The following is a 13,588-nucleotide window of genomic DNA, read 5'->3' as shown; positions in this document are numbered from 1 at the left end:
CACAGATGGCCACCCCTGCCATAGACAGTGACCACCATCAATGTCTTAGCACACAGTATAATAGCATTTAATATTTACACAAAGAGAGTTTTCAGAGTTACTTCGTTAAAATATTTTTATTTGAGGAAAACAAAATGAACACACCTCAAACAAAAACTAAATAAAACTAAAACAGACATATTTACTTAATGAGTCAGCCATACATAAAATTCTTTCAAGCAAACACAATAGAGTAAAATAAAAAAAAAAAAAGAAACACTTAAAAAGTTGACATAAAACCCTTTATCGTATAATGTAACAACTAAAAAAAGGAATGTATTATCACCAGGAATATGTTAGACTGGTTTAATAACAGTATATTTTAAATATCATATTAATGTAAATGGACAACAAATGTCAAATGTTTTAGAGCAAATAAATAAAAACATATAGATGTGGCAAAAGGTCATCTGACAAGGCTTAGTTCAGATCCCATTTTATTTTTAAAATGTGTAATTTTTTTTTTTTTTTTAAGACGTGGACAACTTTACTATGGAAGGTTTGAAAACTTCTATTTCAACCAGTGGCTAATTTCTGGTTTTAATCAAACTTTTTATTCAAAATTTTTTTTTATATCATGCTCCGGTTGTGAATCACACAGTTTTGTATTAGTAATATGAGTACAATTATTTGTGGTATTCTTTGTAGACGATTTTCTAATTTCCTATAAAATGCAGACACTTTGCTATGATGGGCTAATTTGTCTGCAAATTCTCTGGAGTAGTCACTCCATTTGTATTATTTGATCAGAATAATCCATCTTTAAAGACCTGCTTAAGCAGCACAAGCCTTTCGTAAACAAATATTATTAATAGATGTATTCTGAAAGAACATGGGCAGTGCAGAAACAGAATACTGCCAAACAGTTAAACTAAAGGCTTGAGTCAACATCTGACTGCTTCTGGTTGCAAAGTAAATGTTCCGATACTCAGGCATTTCCAGCCTCTTCGGGCACAGATATGCCATTTTAAAAGGCAGAATTGGTTGGTTGTTTCTCAAGACCACTGTGATGGTTCAGCAGACTAACTGTGTATAGAACAAGTGTTCAATTTTAAAGATTCCAATCATTCAAAGAATACAAACAATAGTCACAAGTTTGGTTGACTCAGACCTGAAACTCATTACATGTTCATCGAGACTGAGACAAGAACCACAGGTAACAACATACTGAAAGACAGACAACAATGCTGATTATTCTCATATTCTCAGCAGAATGCAATTTTCTTCATTGAAATGAATCCTCAAGCTTCATTGTGTCAGCGTCAAGAAAATCATCCAAGATTATGAAGTAAAAAGAAAAAAAAACTATTTTCATTTACACATCTTTTATGGGCCCTAGTAACTTTTTACAACTTTTCAGAACCCCAGCAACTCTGAGGCTGGGAGTTAGATGAGATGAGATTAAAATACTGGGGGCACTGTCATTTTTCAGTGCTTAGCACCTCTAAATGTTTTAATCTGTTCCTGTTTCTAACTTTATAACTATCTGAACCTGTTTATTATAAATGGATTTACTGTACTGTATATTAAAAAAGCAGCACTCCAGTAAACACTGCCACAGTGACTATAAATATCTTGCAGTTGTGACATTTATGGCTGTAATCAAGTGCAGCTAATGTTATCACTTCTGTTGCTGGAACGACAGCATGTATGTATTTAAAGTACGCACATTAAATACACACCTTAATTCATTGTTTTATATTCAGATTTTTATTAGATGGTTAGGATGGGCACAACTGGCAGTGACAGTGTCTGTATCACCAGCCTTATTTCTCATTAATGAGAATAATGGCCTATTAAATACAATTACTTAATTGAGCAAAAAATCAAACTTTCCAAAAACCACACCATGAACAATGCACAGTAGCTTGTAACGAAAATGCTCAAATTTTAACATTCAGCACAATTCTGTGACACAAAGTGGATGATTGAGCTACTGTTCTGTGACCTTCAGATTCCATTTTGTAAATTAAGGGGCACAGTCACAGTTAAAATGTCTTCTGCATAAGGCACATTGTGTAAGTGGGAAAAATACATATTTACAGTAGGCATTCCTGGGGACTGTAATATCCTTTCAAATTCAACCTTTAAGGAATGTAACATTCAAGGCTAGGAAAGATAATAAAATACCAGCAAAAAAGAGTGCTGCAGTTTAAGGAACCTAATTCTATTCCTCACTGTTTTTTAAACATTCATTTTAAGGCTAAGTATGTATTACAGTATAATAGCAGTCAATTACATAAAACACAGAGCAACTGAAAATTTGTAAGTGTGCTTATGCTGTATTAAAAGCTCAGTTCTAACACCAGCTATGAACATAATTAAATATTTAGACCAAGTAATTATATATATAATCTTATAATAGTTCTCTCTTTCTATCTCACACACACACACACACACACACACACTGTATTCTGTTTGGCAAAAAGCAAAAACAACTTCCAGTTGTATAGTATGCCATCTTCTTCTGTCACACACGTGTGCCCCAAATTAAATAAATAAAAAGATACACAATTAATAGATCTCCATCACTAACTCACAACATAATTTAAAAATTCTAAAAGGTATGAATTTGTCTGTGACCCCTGTAGGCAGTATTTTAAATTTAATATGTTTACATATATTTTATATATATATATATATGTACATACAGTACAAACTTGACATTTTTATGCCTTCTGTTTCTTGTGACAATGCCAATTTCCAGTGCCATGTTTAAGATAGTTGCTTTCCTGGAAGCAAGATCTTGAGAAAGATTCCACAAAAATAAATGTATTTTAATAAAGGGTTCTGTTGATAGTATAAGAAGGGAAAAGACTTGCAGCCATAGAGTGGTCTTCAATGATAGAATTTGCTGTTGTTTATCTTTTTAAGCCTAAAAAGAAAAAAAAAAAAGAAATCAGTTCTTTACTTTAGTTCTTCTTGGTTAGGAATGCTATCGTTACAATGAACACACAGAAATGTGCACTACCTCAACCTTCTTTGTCTACTAAAAGGTCTATGAGGTTTATTATGGAAACCAATGATTGGCATATAAAGTAATACTCAAAGTACAACTATGTTTTTATTTCAATTATGCCATTATGATCATTGTAACAGTGTTTCTTTACGTTCACTACACCATTTTGGATTAGCATGAGCACTGCCACTTTGTTATATTTTCACAAGGACAATGACATATTGTTTATCATTGCTGTGCATGGTTGCCAGTCATGTGACTCGTGTCAATGTGCTGTCATGACATCAGTGCAAACTGTGGCTGCACAATCTTATCAGCTTCCAAATTTTTGTATTTAAGTAAAATAACAGTGCAAAATATAACAACAGTATATAGCTTTGGAATAAGCTCTTACTTATGATTAGGACTTCATGTTCTCGTTTCCTTGACTTCAATTTTTGTCTTAGTTTGTTATCAAATTTGACCTGAGGAAAAACCCTAGCTAGTTTTTTGACTTTCCTGTCACCTCAGCAGTCTACCATGTTCCTTCAGCTCCTCCACTTACCTTTTTGACTTTTTAGGACAAGCCTATTTCCTCCTTCACCACAGTACAAAGCTTTAACTGTAGTGATGTGGACTTGCTGATTCGTTATATAAAAACATACCATCTCTAGAAAAACATATCAAACTGATAAAATCTTAAAATCTACTTTCTAATTAAAAGGAGCATGTTTGTGTTATAAATGGATAATTTTCAAATGTTAGGGCTGGATTAGAATGATGCATAAGTGTATAATAATTCATTATTGTTTTTTCAGTAGCCATAATAAAAATGACAGTACTTTCATTGACACACCTGCAAATGAAAACAGGTTAATTTTACAGCTTTCACAATTCCAAATTTTGGATAAAAGTAAAATAATATGTGATGAAAAATGCAATTATATATTTAGTGAATAAGCTCATAGTTATGGTTAGGACCTCAAGGTCTCTTTATCCTGACTTTGATGATTGTCTTAATTTTGATTTGTCTGCATTTTTGACAAGACTTGCGCACCCTGGCTAGTTTTTCAGCTATCCCATGTGACAGACAATCGATGTCCTTCCCCAGCCAGGATGCCCTCGAGATGGAAGGTTTGCAGCAGTGCCATGATTTCCCACAGGGCATCATGGGACTTGGGAGTTTGCAGGCTTAGACCTGCTGGATTCTGTGGGTGCTGCCAGTGGGTGCTGCAGGGACGGGTGGGCCCTACTTTGTCAGGCTCTCTCCTCACCAGGATGTGCTTCTGAACTACAGCTTCTGAATACTGAAAGTGCTTCTGGGTGGGAAATAAAAGGAGCTGCCTGCCACTGCTGTGGGAGCCAGTGTCGGGAGGAAGGAGGATGAAGCTCCTCTGGAGGAGGCAGTGATCGAAAGACAAACAGAGCAAGAGACAGAGAAGAAGAAAAAGCATTGCAGTGTGTTGCTTATTTCTGTATTTGTATTGGTGGTGCGAAACATTTGCAAAGGAAGAGTTTCCCATAATAAAACTTTTTGTGCATTTACACTTGTGTCCAAGCCCTTGTTTCAGGTGTTTGGAGAGCTGGAGCATTCCCTGTGGCCACACCAATCATCTCAGCCCTCTACCACTGTCCTTCACCCATTACATTTACCTTTTTGGTTTTTCTCATTTCCCAGGGGCACACTTTTAAATATGTTGCCTTTAAAAATGCAATTAAAGTTTGCACTTGCAGGGCTTGGTGATAAAATAATTTAAAATACTATTTTATATTTTAAATCTCTTGATAAAAATAATCATCCTCTGGGTAATTTTAAATGAAGGCTTTTGGCAATCATCAGTCTACAGGTCTGTATGCAACTGGTGTTTTTAATCCTACCTCAAAAACCCCTGTTTTGCGATAAAGTGCGCACCTTTGATTGTAGGTATCTTGGATTTTATGTAGTTGAGCCTCATTTCTGTCAAACTCCCTCACCAAGTCGTCCCGGGAGCAAGCTCCTTTCTTCAAGTTGTGTTGGGAATCATACAAGAACAGCTCATTGGACAATTCTGCTTGTCGCTTGCGAATCTGAAGAGATGATGAATACAGCTCCTCCTCAGCTTTCTGCAGAAGAAAAAGGAAATATTGTATCAGGAAATCTGAAATTTGCTAAAAAGAATATATGGTATGTTGCAGTTTGCTAAAAGTCTTGTGTGTTTAAATACAGTACACATTTTAGAGATGGACGTAGAGAGACAAATACCAAAAATAAATGATTTGGTACAGTTAAAGTGTAATTAGTCATCAGTCAGTCATCATCCAATCCACTATATCCTAACACAGGGTCACGGGGGTCTGCTGGAGCCAATCCCAGCCAGCACAGGGCGCAGGGCAGGAACAAACCCCGTGCAGAACACCAGCCCACCACAGGGCACACACACCAAGCACACACTAGGGAGAATTTAGAATTGCCAATGCACCTAGCCTGCATGTCTTTGGACTGTGGGAGGAAACCAGAAGACCCGGAGGAAACCCATGCAGACACAGGGAGAACATGCAAACTCCACGCAGGAGGGACCCAGGAAGTGAACCCTGGTCTCCTAACTGCGAGGCAGCGGTACTACCACTGCGCCATCGTGCCACCCTAAAATTAGCATCTGTTAAAATATATTTCAAAAAGTAATTCATTGTATTTTTGATGCTGAAGCAATGATTTTGAGGCAGAAGTCATAAATAATATGCCTTATATTAACCACTACAAAAGCAGTGCACACACTTTTAACAACATAATTATGTGAAGACTTGAAAATTAACATGAAGGTGGGACAAATCCCAGTGGCGTAGCGTAGTGGGGTGGCAGGGGCGGCCCGCCCGGGCGGCACTTTTAGGGGGCGGCAAAGAATTACTGTATATTTTAGTCTTTTAAATTGAAATACCTAAATAAGGGGGCGGCGAAATTTTCTTCTGCCTCGGGCGGCTGACACCCACGCTACGCCACTGACAAAACCTATTATATTCAACTAGTAAAATGCAGATGCACTAGAATTGTGACCTTTACAGTTGTCTAAATTAAATTAAGGAACGCTCACTTTTAGTTCCCAACAAAGAAAGTCTACATTCCAAATGCCTGCCTGCTTTATTTAATTAATTTGAGAAAAAAAGTGTAAAACAATTTCACCTATGAAATGAATGGGCATCACTGAGTCTGAAGATAAAATTGTTCACGTGATTGGTCAATTGAAGTTTATGATATTGGAGTGAGTGAGTACAATAGAATTTTGTAGAGTGCTGATACTTATCCTTAAGCATTGCATCAGCTGTAGCCTTCATCACACATCAGAGAGTGACAGAACTGGTTTTCATCTGATGGTACAAACAACTGTTGCCAGCTTCTAATAAACTACCATAGGGACTGGGCAATTAAAACTGATTAAATAATTGTCCCCAGAGAAGACTCTCAAGATAGCCAAATCTTTCTCAAAAGATAAATACAGTTTTAGTCTTTGGTCTTTCTCTAGGAGAAGAACTGTTTGATTGTACAACACATCTGTTTAATATCTTTTTAATGTTTTCTGACATTAGAGTTGAGTCTATTATGTTGGTGACATGTTTACAGGTGTCAAAGAGTCACAGCGCATTCCATCTGATAAATACTGATCAGCAAAGGTTTATGTAATTGTATCACTATCTTTTCTTTCAGTTGGTGCTCCAAAACTGATCCAGTAACTTGCCTTGGGCTGTTTCTCTAAGTTGGTCTAGAAAGAGTAAAGGTGGGTAAGTACACAAGCATCCCAAAGACTGACTGCTAGCACATTTATGTTTGACTCTTGTCTTGAATTGATTCTGACAGGATTGGTTCCCTCACTTCACTACCTTAGAATTAAATGGATGGTAGCCGAGGTCTTGACATTTGATTTGTATTTACTACACAATATTCCAAAATGTTTGTGAAAATTAGCATTCAAATCCAGTGTAAATGAGGACCCTGATGTTTTCTGATCAGATGTTTTCTGCAATGCCTAGGCATCCAGTTATTTATCACAAACTGACAAAATTTGGAGATTAAAAATCCTATGTGCACTCTAAGAAGAACATCCCAAATCCCCTGTGGCACTATGTGGACTTTTGAGTATTTATGTTTTAATTTGAATCTCTTAAATCTACAAAATTAAATTCTCAATAAAACAGATATTTCTGATTTCTGTTTTACTGTACATGTTGTAAATTGCATACAGATTGATATTTTTTTATATTGCACAGAATCCAAGGTACTGAATATATATTGCAGAAGGCAAAAAAAAAAAAAAAAATTACCTCAAATGGTCTAATCTCAATGTAAACAAGAAGGGCAGCCAGTTCTAAATTTTCACTGAAACCATTTTCCAAAGGAACAGATCTGTATCCTTCAGGGAGGAAAAAATAAAATAAAATAAAATCTATAGGAATATGCTAAAGTCTGTAAAATTAAAAATTTCCTTTAAAATAGGTCCTTTTAATTATGCAAACTTCTCCAAAAAGCATCAAGCCAAAATAAAAATCTTAAAATAAGATTTTGTATATTGAAATTATTTCTAATACCACACAATAAAGTCTTCGTAGAAATAAGGTTGGAAGTTAGAATCCTAACTGGAATCTTTTGATTATCTAAAATCATTAATGAGTGGACTCAAAATAACAGTAAACCATAACAGAATAAATACAACCAAGTGTCCCTGTAGGAGTAGAAGGGCTTTTCAAATGTATTTCCACTCATCATTTAAATTTAGAAGATTTTTTTTTTAATTATGGATACAATAGTGTGTAATAATAAAGCTTATATGATCTAAGCAGTATAACAGGCTATATGGTATTCATTCTAAATTCCCAAAAAATGAACAAATGCTGTTGGGGATTTCTGGACTGTCATAAAAGATGCACAAACGTGGAGTAAATGTTATTTTTAATTGTTACAAGAAACTATTTAAAGTAGAAAATGGCTAGGATAAAACCTTGCACCTAATAAAGTCCTAGATCAGAGGTTCCCAACCAAGGGTAAATTTACCCCCCATTTTGTCTACTCAGGGGGTAAATTTACTTAAAAAAAGCTGAAGTCATGAATATCTTGATTGGTTCCCAAAGATGACGTGAAACTGTGGCAACAACATCCAAAATCACAGGTGAAAAGCAAGAACAAGTGACTGATTGATTCATGTGTTCGGTGTATATTGTTCTGGGATACCAGTATCTGCTCATCATTTATTGTTTTTAAATAAGTGAAATAGCAATATTGCATGTTATTGTTATTTGAATTTAATATAAAAATGTTAAAAACAGCATGTCAAAATTTTCCCTTGGTCGATCGTTTTATTATGGTAGCAGTATAAACTTAAATAACTAAACAAAACAGGATGGGGGGAAATTTACTTACAAAACGTTGCCACAGGCTAGACATGGAGAGAAAGGCTGGGGACCCCTGTCCTAGATGGACTGAGTAGTGGAATCTGCATTAAATACTTAACTTTTTTTTTTTTTGTAGTTGCTGGTTAAAGTAGGATGTTGAAAGGCTTTGTTTTGAGATAGCGGAGAGGGCATCTAATGGGAGAGTACAATACCTGTTTTGAGTCCTTTAACAGGGAAAGTTGCTTGAGCCAGAAAATTGGGATCGCTGAATACATCCTCCTCATTGATCACAAAGCGCAGAAATGCAAGGTTTGGATCACGCACGTCAAATTCAGCCATCTCTGGTGGTGCTGGCCATATAGGGTTCAGACCATTGTCCTCTACAGATAAAGAAATTATCAGTTTTTCAAGAGTCTGATCATAACCAAATTTTTAGGAGAATACTTACAGTACTACTACGGAAAGGTCCACATCTGTGTCTGTAAGTAGAAAGTGTGCTGGTGTGCTAAGTGTAAACTGTGGTCTGTCTGTTTTTTTTTTTTTTAATGCAGAATTTTCTGGCTTTGTAGAACTAATGTATTTTTCTTACTATTTTTCTGTAATCTAAAAGCGACAGGTAGGGGTTACTTGAACTTTGTCATCTCAGACTGTTTTCAGTGTAGGTATAGTCATATGAAAAAGTTTGGGAATCCCTCTCAGCCTGCATAATAATTTACTTTCAACAAAAAATATATTTCATTTCCTAGGAATATCTAAGTACTAGGGTGTTTTCCAAACAAAGATTTTTAGTGAAGCAGTATTTAGTTGTATGAAATTAAATTAAATATGAAAAACTGGCTGTACAAAAATTTGGGTACCCTTGCAATTTTGCTGATTTGAATGCATGTAACTGCTCAATACTGATTACTTGCAACATCAAATTGGTTGGATTCACTCATTAAGCCTTGAACTTCATAGACAGATGTGTCCAATCATGAGAAAAGGTATTTAAGGTGGTCAATTGCAAGTTGTGCTTCCATTTGACTCTTCTCTGAAGAGTGACAGCATGGGATCCTCAAAGCAAATCTCAAAAGATCTGAAAACAAAGATTGTTCAGTATCATGGTTTAGGGGAAGGTTACAAAAAGCTATCTCATAGGTTTAAATCCAGGTCTGACAGGCCAAGAAAAATACAGGAGTGGCATATCCTCCAAACACCTGCAAGAACATCTTGCTGCAGATGGTGTATCTGTACATCGTTCTACAATTCAGCACAATTTGCACAAAGAACATCTGTCTGGGAGGGTGATGAGAAAGAAGCCTTTTCTGCACTCACACCCACAAACAGAGTCGCTTGTTGTATGCAAATGCTCATTTAGATAAGCCAGATTCATTTTGGAACAAAAGTGCTTTAGAATGATGAGACAAAAATTGAATTATTTGATCATAACAAAAAGCGCTTTGCATGGCAGAAGAAGAACACCACATTGCAAGAAAAACACCTGCTATCTACTGTCAAATTTTGTGGAGTTTCCATCATGCTGTGGGGCTGTGTGGCTATTCCAGGGACTGAGGACCTTATTAAAGTCGAGGGTATATTCAACCCAATATCAACAAATACGTCAGGATAATGTTCAAGCATCAGTCACAAAGTTGAAGTTACGCAGGTGTTGGATATTCCAACAAGACAATGATCCAAAACACAATTCGAAATCTACAAAGGCATTCATGCAGAGGGAGAAGTAGAATGTTCTGGAATGGCTGTCACAGTCCCCTGACTTGAATATCATCGAAAATCTATGGGATGATTTGAGGCAGGCTGTTCATGCTTGGCAGAAATCAAATTTAACTGAACTGGAGAGATTTTGTATGGAAGAATGGTCAAAAATACCTCCATCCAGAATACAGACACTCATCAAAGGCTATAGGATGCGTCTAGAGGCTGTTATGTTTGCAAAAGGAGGCTCAACTAAGTATTGATGTAATATCGCTGTTGGAGTGCCCAAATTTATGCACCTGTCTAATTTTCTTATGATGCATATTGCATGTTTTCTGTTAATACAATAAACTTAATGTCACTGCTGAAATACTACTGTTTTCATAAGGCATGTCATATATTAAAAGGAAGTTGCTACTTTGAACGCTCAGCCAATGATAAACAAAAATCCAAAAGTTCCCAAACTTTTTCATATGACTGTAAGAAAATAAAATAAAGAAGAAAATTGAAAAGTGAATTTGAAACCAATTTCCTGTGCTGCAAAATGATCATGTTATCCTCTTAGGATGCAGTGAAACAATTAAGGTTTCCTTGCTCTTTTGGTTCTACTCACATGCTGTCAAAAATATTTGAAGCTTTTATCTTGGTGTTTGCATATGCATGCTTTGGTTGTATAAATACTACCATTCAAAATTTTAAAATATTTAGGTGACTAAAATGTAGGTAGGCAATTTCCTGGAGGTCATGGAAGCAATTTCTTAAAAGTTTTATACATGTAAACAGTGAAATGTTGATTGAATAGCTTTTCGAGAAAGCCAAAGTGGATATGGTGCTCTTGTGCCTAATATTGTGGCTGGTTTAACTTAATTGATACTAGTGCTGTAAATGTCTTAGTTAAACAATTCTCATAAATCACTTACTTTTAACTAGTGTTTTGTATCGGTTTTCTTCATTACTATTTTCACACAGTTCTACTTCCACAAAAGGGCTTACAATGCTTCTTCCAGTTTTAGGTAGATGACGGGCAGCAATAACCTTTGAAGAAATTAAAGCAGGTGTGATTAAAATGCATTTTTATTGGCACAATGGAGATGCATCAAAATTAATTATACAAAAAAAAAGCTTACACTCCAAGAAAGCACACTAATAAAGATAAAAAAGGCTGTGGGCTAAACAAGCCAAGGTTTTGCATTCCTCAAATAAAGCTTGGCTACTAAGTCTTTTACAATCCCACCTTTTTTCTAGTCTTATTTTATATAATTACTAGGGGACTCCGCCCCCTGCTCGCTTCACTCGACAACCCCCGGGTTGGGTCCTGTGGAAATACAATGTAGTGTTTTTTTTTTCAAGGGAATTGTTACATTTGCATTATGTTCACTTTTTATTTTAAAACATCATAAAAAACAATATTTGAAATTAACTTTTCTTCAAGTTCACATTGAATTTTGATTCTTGTTTAGTCTTAAGGCGTGATAATGCAGCGTATAACTGGCCGTGAGTGAATATCATTTTTTTGTCTCTTATAAATAAACCAACTTTTTCAAATGCTTGTCCTTGTGATTTGTTCATTGTCATTGTAAAAACTATTCTGACGGGAAACTGTAAACTTTGTAATACGAATGGCATATCAAGATCCCCTTTTTGCCCGAATACCGTTTTGAGTTCATTCAATAAAAATAAGACTTTCTGTTAAAACAATCTATTTACCAAAGTGGGAATATCCAGAGCCGATGTAGCCGGTGGCATTGTTCTCAAGAAGCTGTGGATGTCTGGCCATTGTAGATATTGTGGATTGCACGTCATTGTAATAAAGAAATCTGGCCGAGCGATAAGTTCTGGATATTGCCATTGCATCATAATATAACTGTTGCAATGCTCTTGGACTACCTTGATATGATGATGGTAATACTAATGCTTTACCTATTTTTAATTTGTCTGAACTATTGATCTTTGAATTTTGAATGCGATCAATGAGACCTTGCATATCTTCCGTTCTAGATTTAGCTTGATTCGATTTAATAAAGAAGAGACGATTTAGCCATGTAATGTTGTGATAGATGTTGAAATGACAGAAGCGTATGGGACTTTTCCCTGATGGCAACACGAATTAGACCAACTACAAGTCTCTGACTTAAACTGCAAAGCTTTACAATATCTTCATACTTCCAACATATCACCTATATCCATATATTCGATCTCTTGTTGCTGTTCCATTACTTCATCTAGTAATAATTTCCGTTTGTTTGCGTGAATGCGATCTGTAGTCTCTTTTTTCTGACACCTTCGAATTTTAGTAGTCATATTTTTTAACTTGCTCTGCATGTTTATAGTGTCAACGTTGTTGAACGTATTTATGAAATTCTACTGTGTCTTTTACTGTTTGTCTTTTATTTCTGACCCTGTTTGGACCTGCAGGTTTTCAATTCCACTTGTTCCGGTCTGATTATTACTTTCCTTGCCTAGGTCACCATCTTTTACTCTTTGTCATATATTTCTGACACCGTCTATGCCTTTGTCTTTTATTTCTGACCCCGTCTGGACCTGCAAGGTTTTCAATTGCACTTGTTCTGGGCTGATTATTACTTTCCTTGCCTAGCTCACGAGTCTCACGGGAACATGCTTCCAACGGATGTCAGTATGACGTGACTTGACTGTGTTGCGGGAAGTGAAAGTGTGAAAGTGTCTCTGCCTTTCCGAAGTGTCTTTTTGTCTCTCTTCAGAAGATCATGTCTCGTTGCAAGGTTTTTTTTTTTTATAATAGAGAGATACTGTATATCTACTATATAATAAAACACTAAAGTCTGTGTGTCCAGGCCCTCTAAGCAATATGATTGTTCAATTTGGCTTTGGTAACGTGACAAAAGAAAATCACTGAAAAATGTAAACTTCTATCATGTACAGGGTGTATCACCAGCTTTACAGTATCCAGTACTGAAGAGACACTAAAGAAGGATTCTGAGGCTCCATCAGGAACATAATGTTTGTTATCTTTCTTTCCAGCAAAGTAATACTTAATGTAACAGCAACATTGTGTTTCATTCAACCAGCAAGTGACAAAGTTGTAGCATTTTAATTTTGTTTTTATGCAGCCTGTAAAGGTCATTAGCATTAAAAGATGTCCACTATGGACCTATCTTTGTGATGACTTATGGTTTACACTCCATAATGAAGGAGTTTTAGCCTGGATTGCTATTAATCCTTCCTCCTTGAACCGTCACCTTATCGTGGTGGAGAGGTTTGCGTGTCCCAATGATCCTAGGAGCTATGTTGTCCGGGGCTTTATGCCCCTGGTAGGGCCACCCAAGGCAAACTGGTCCTAGGTGAGGGATGAGACAAAGAGCGGTTCAATAAACCTCTGATGAAGAATAAAAACCTTGGACGACGCTTTCCCTTGCCCGACGCTGGTCACCGGGCCCCCTCTGGAGCCAGGCCTGGAGGTGGGGCTCGATGGCGGCGCCTGGTGGCCCGGGCCTGCACCCAGGGGGCTCGGCGGGCACAGCCCGAAGAGGTAACGTGGGTCCTCCTCCCCATGGGCTCACCACCTATGGGAGGGGCCAA

General features: G+C 36.5%; 1 protein-coding gene across 1 annotated transcript in view; it reads right to left on the bottom strand.

Annotated features, from left to right (window-relative positions):
• Positions 1–495: 495 nt before the first annotated feature.
• Positions 496–13,588, bottom strand: part of plcg2 (phospholipase C, gamma 2) — a 201,546-nt gene continuing 188,453 nt past the window's right edge. Inside the window, exons 29-33 of the mRNA XM_039763474.1 lie at positions 10,951–11,065; positions 8,548–8,715; positions 7,271–7,359; positions 4,890–5,080; positions 496–2,914 (exon numbers count right to left, since the gene is read on the bottom strand). Coding sequence (XP_039619408.1) covers positions 2,878–2,914; positions 4,890–5,080; positions 7,271–7,359; positions 8,548–8,715; positions 10,951–11,065 — 600 coding nt within the window. The 3' untranslated portion in view covers positions 496–2,877. The remainder of the gene's footprint in view (positions 2,915–4,889; positions 5,081–7,270; positions 7,360–8,547; positions 8,716–10,950; positions 11,066–13,588) is intronic.

The sequence above is a fragment of the Polypterus senegalus genome, chromosome 9, assembly GCF_016835505.1.
Source record: "Polypterus senegalus isolate Bchr_013 chromosome 9, ASM1683550v1, whole genome shotgun sequence".
Taxonomy (NCBI): domain Eukaryota; kingdom Metazoa; phylum Chordata; class Cladistia; order Polypteriformes; family Polypteridae; genus Polypterus; species Polypterus senegalus.
This window is presented reverse-complemented; position numbering and strand designations above follow the sequence as displayed.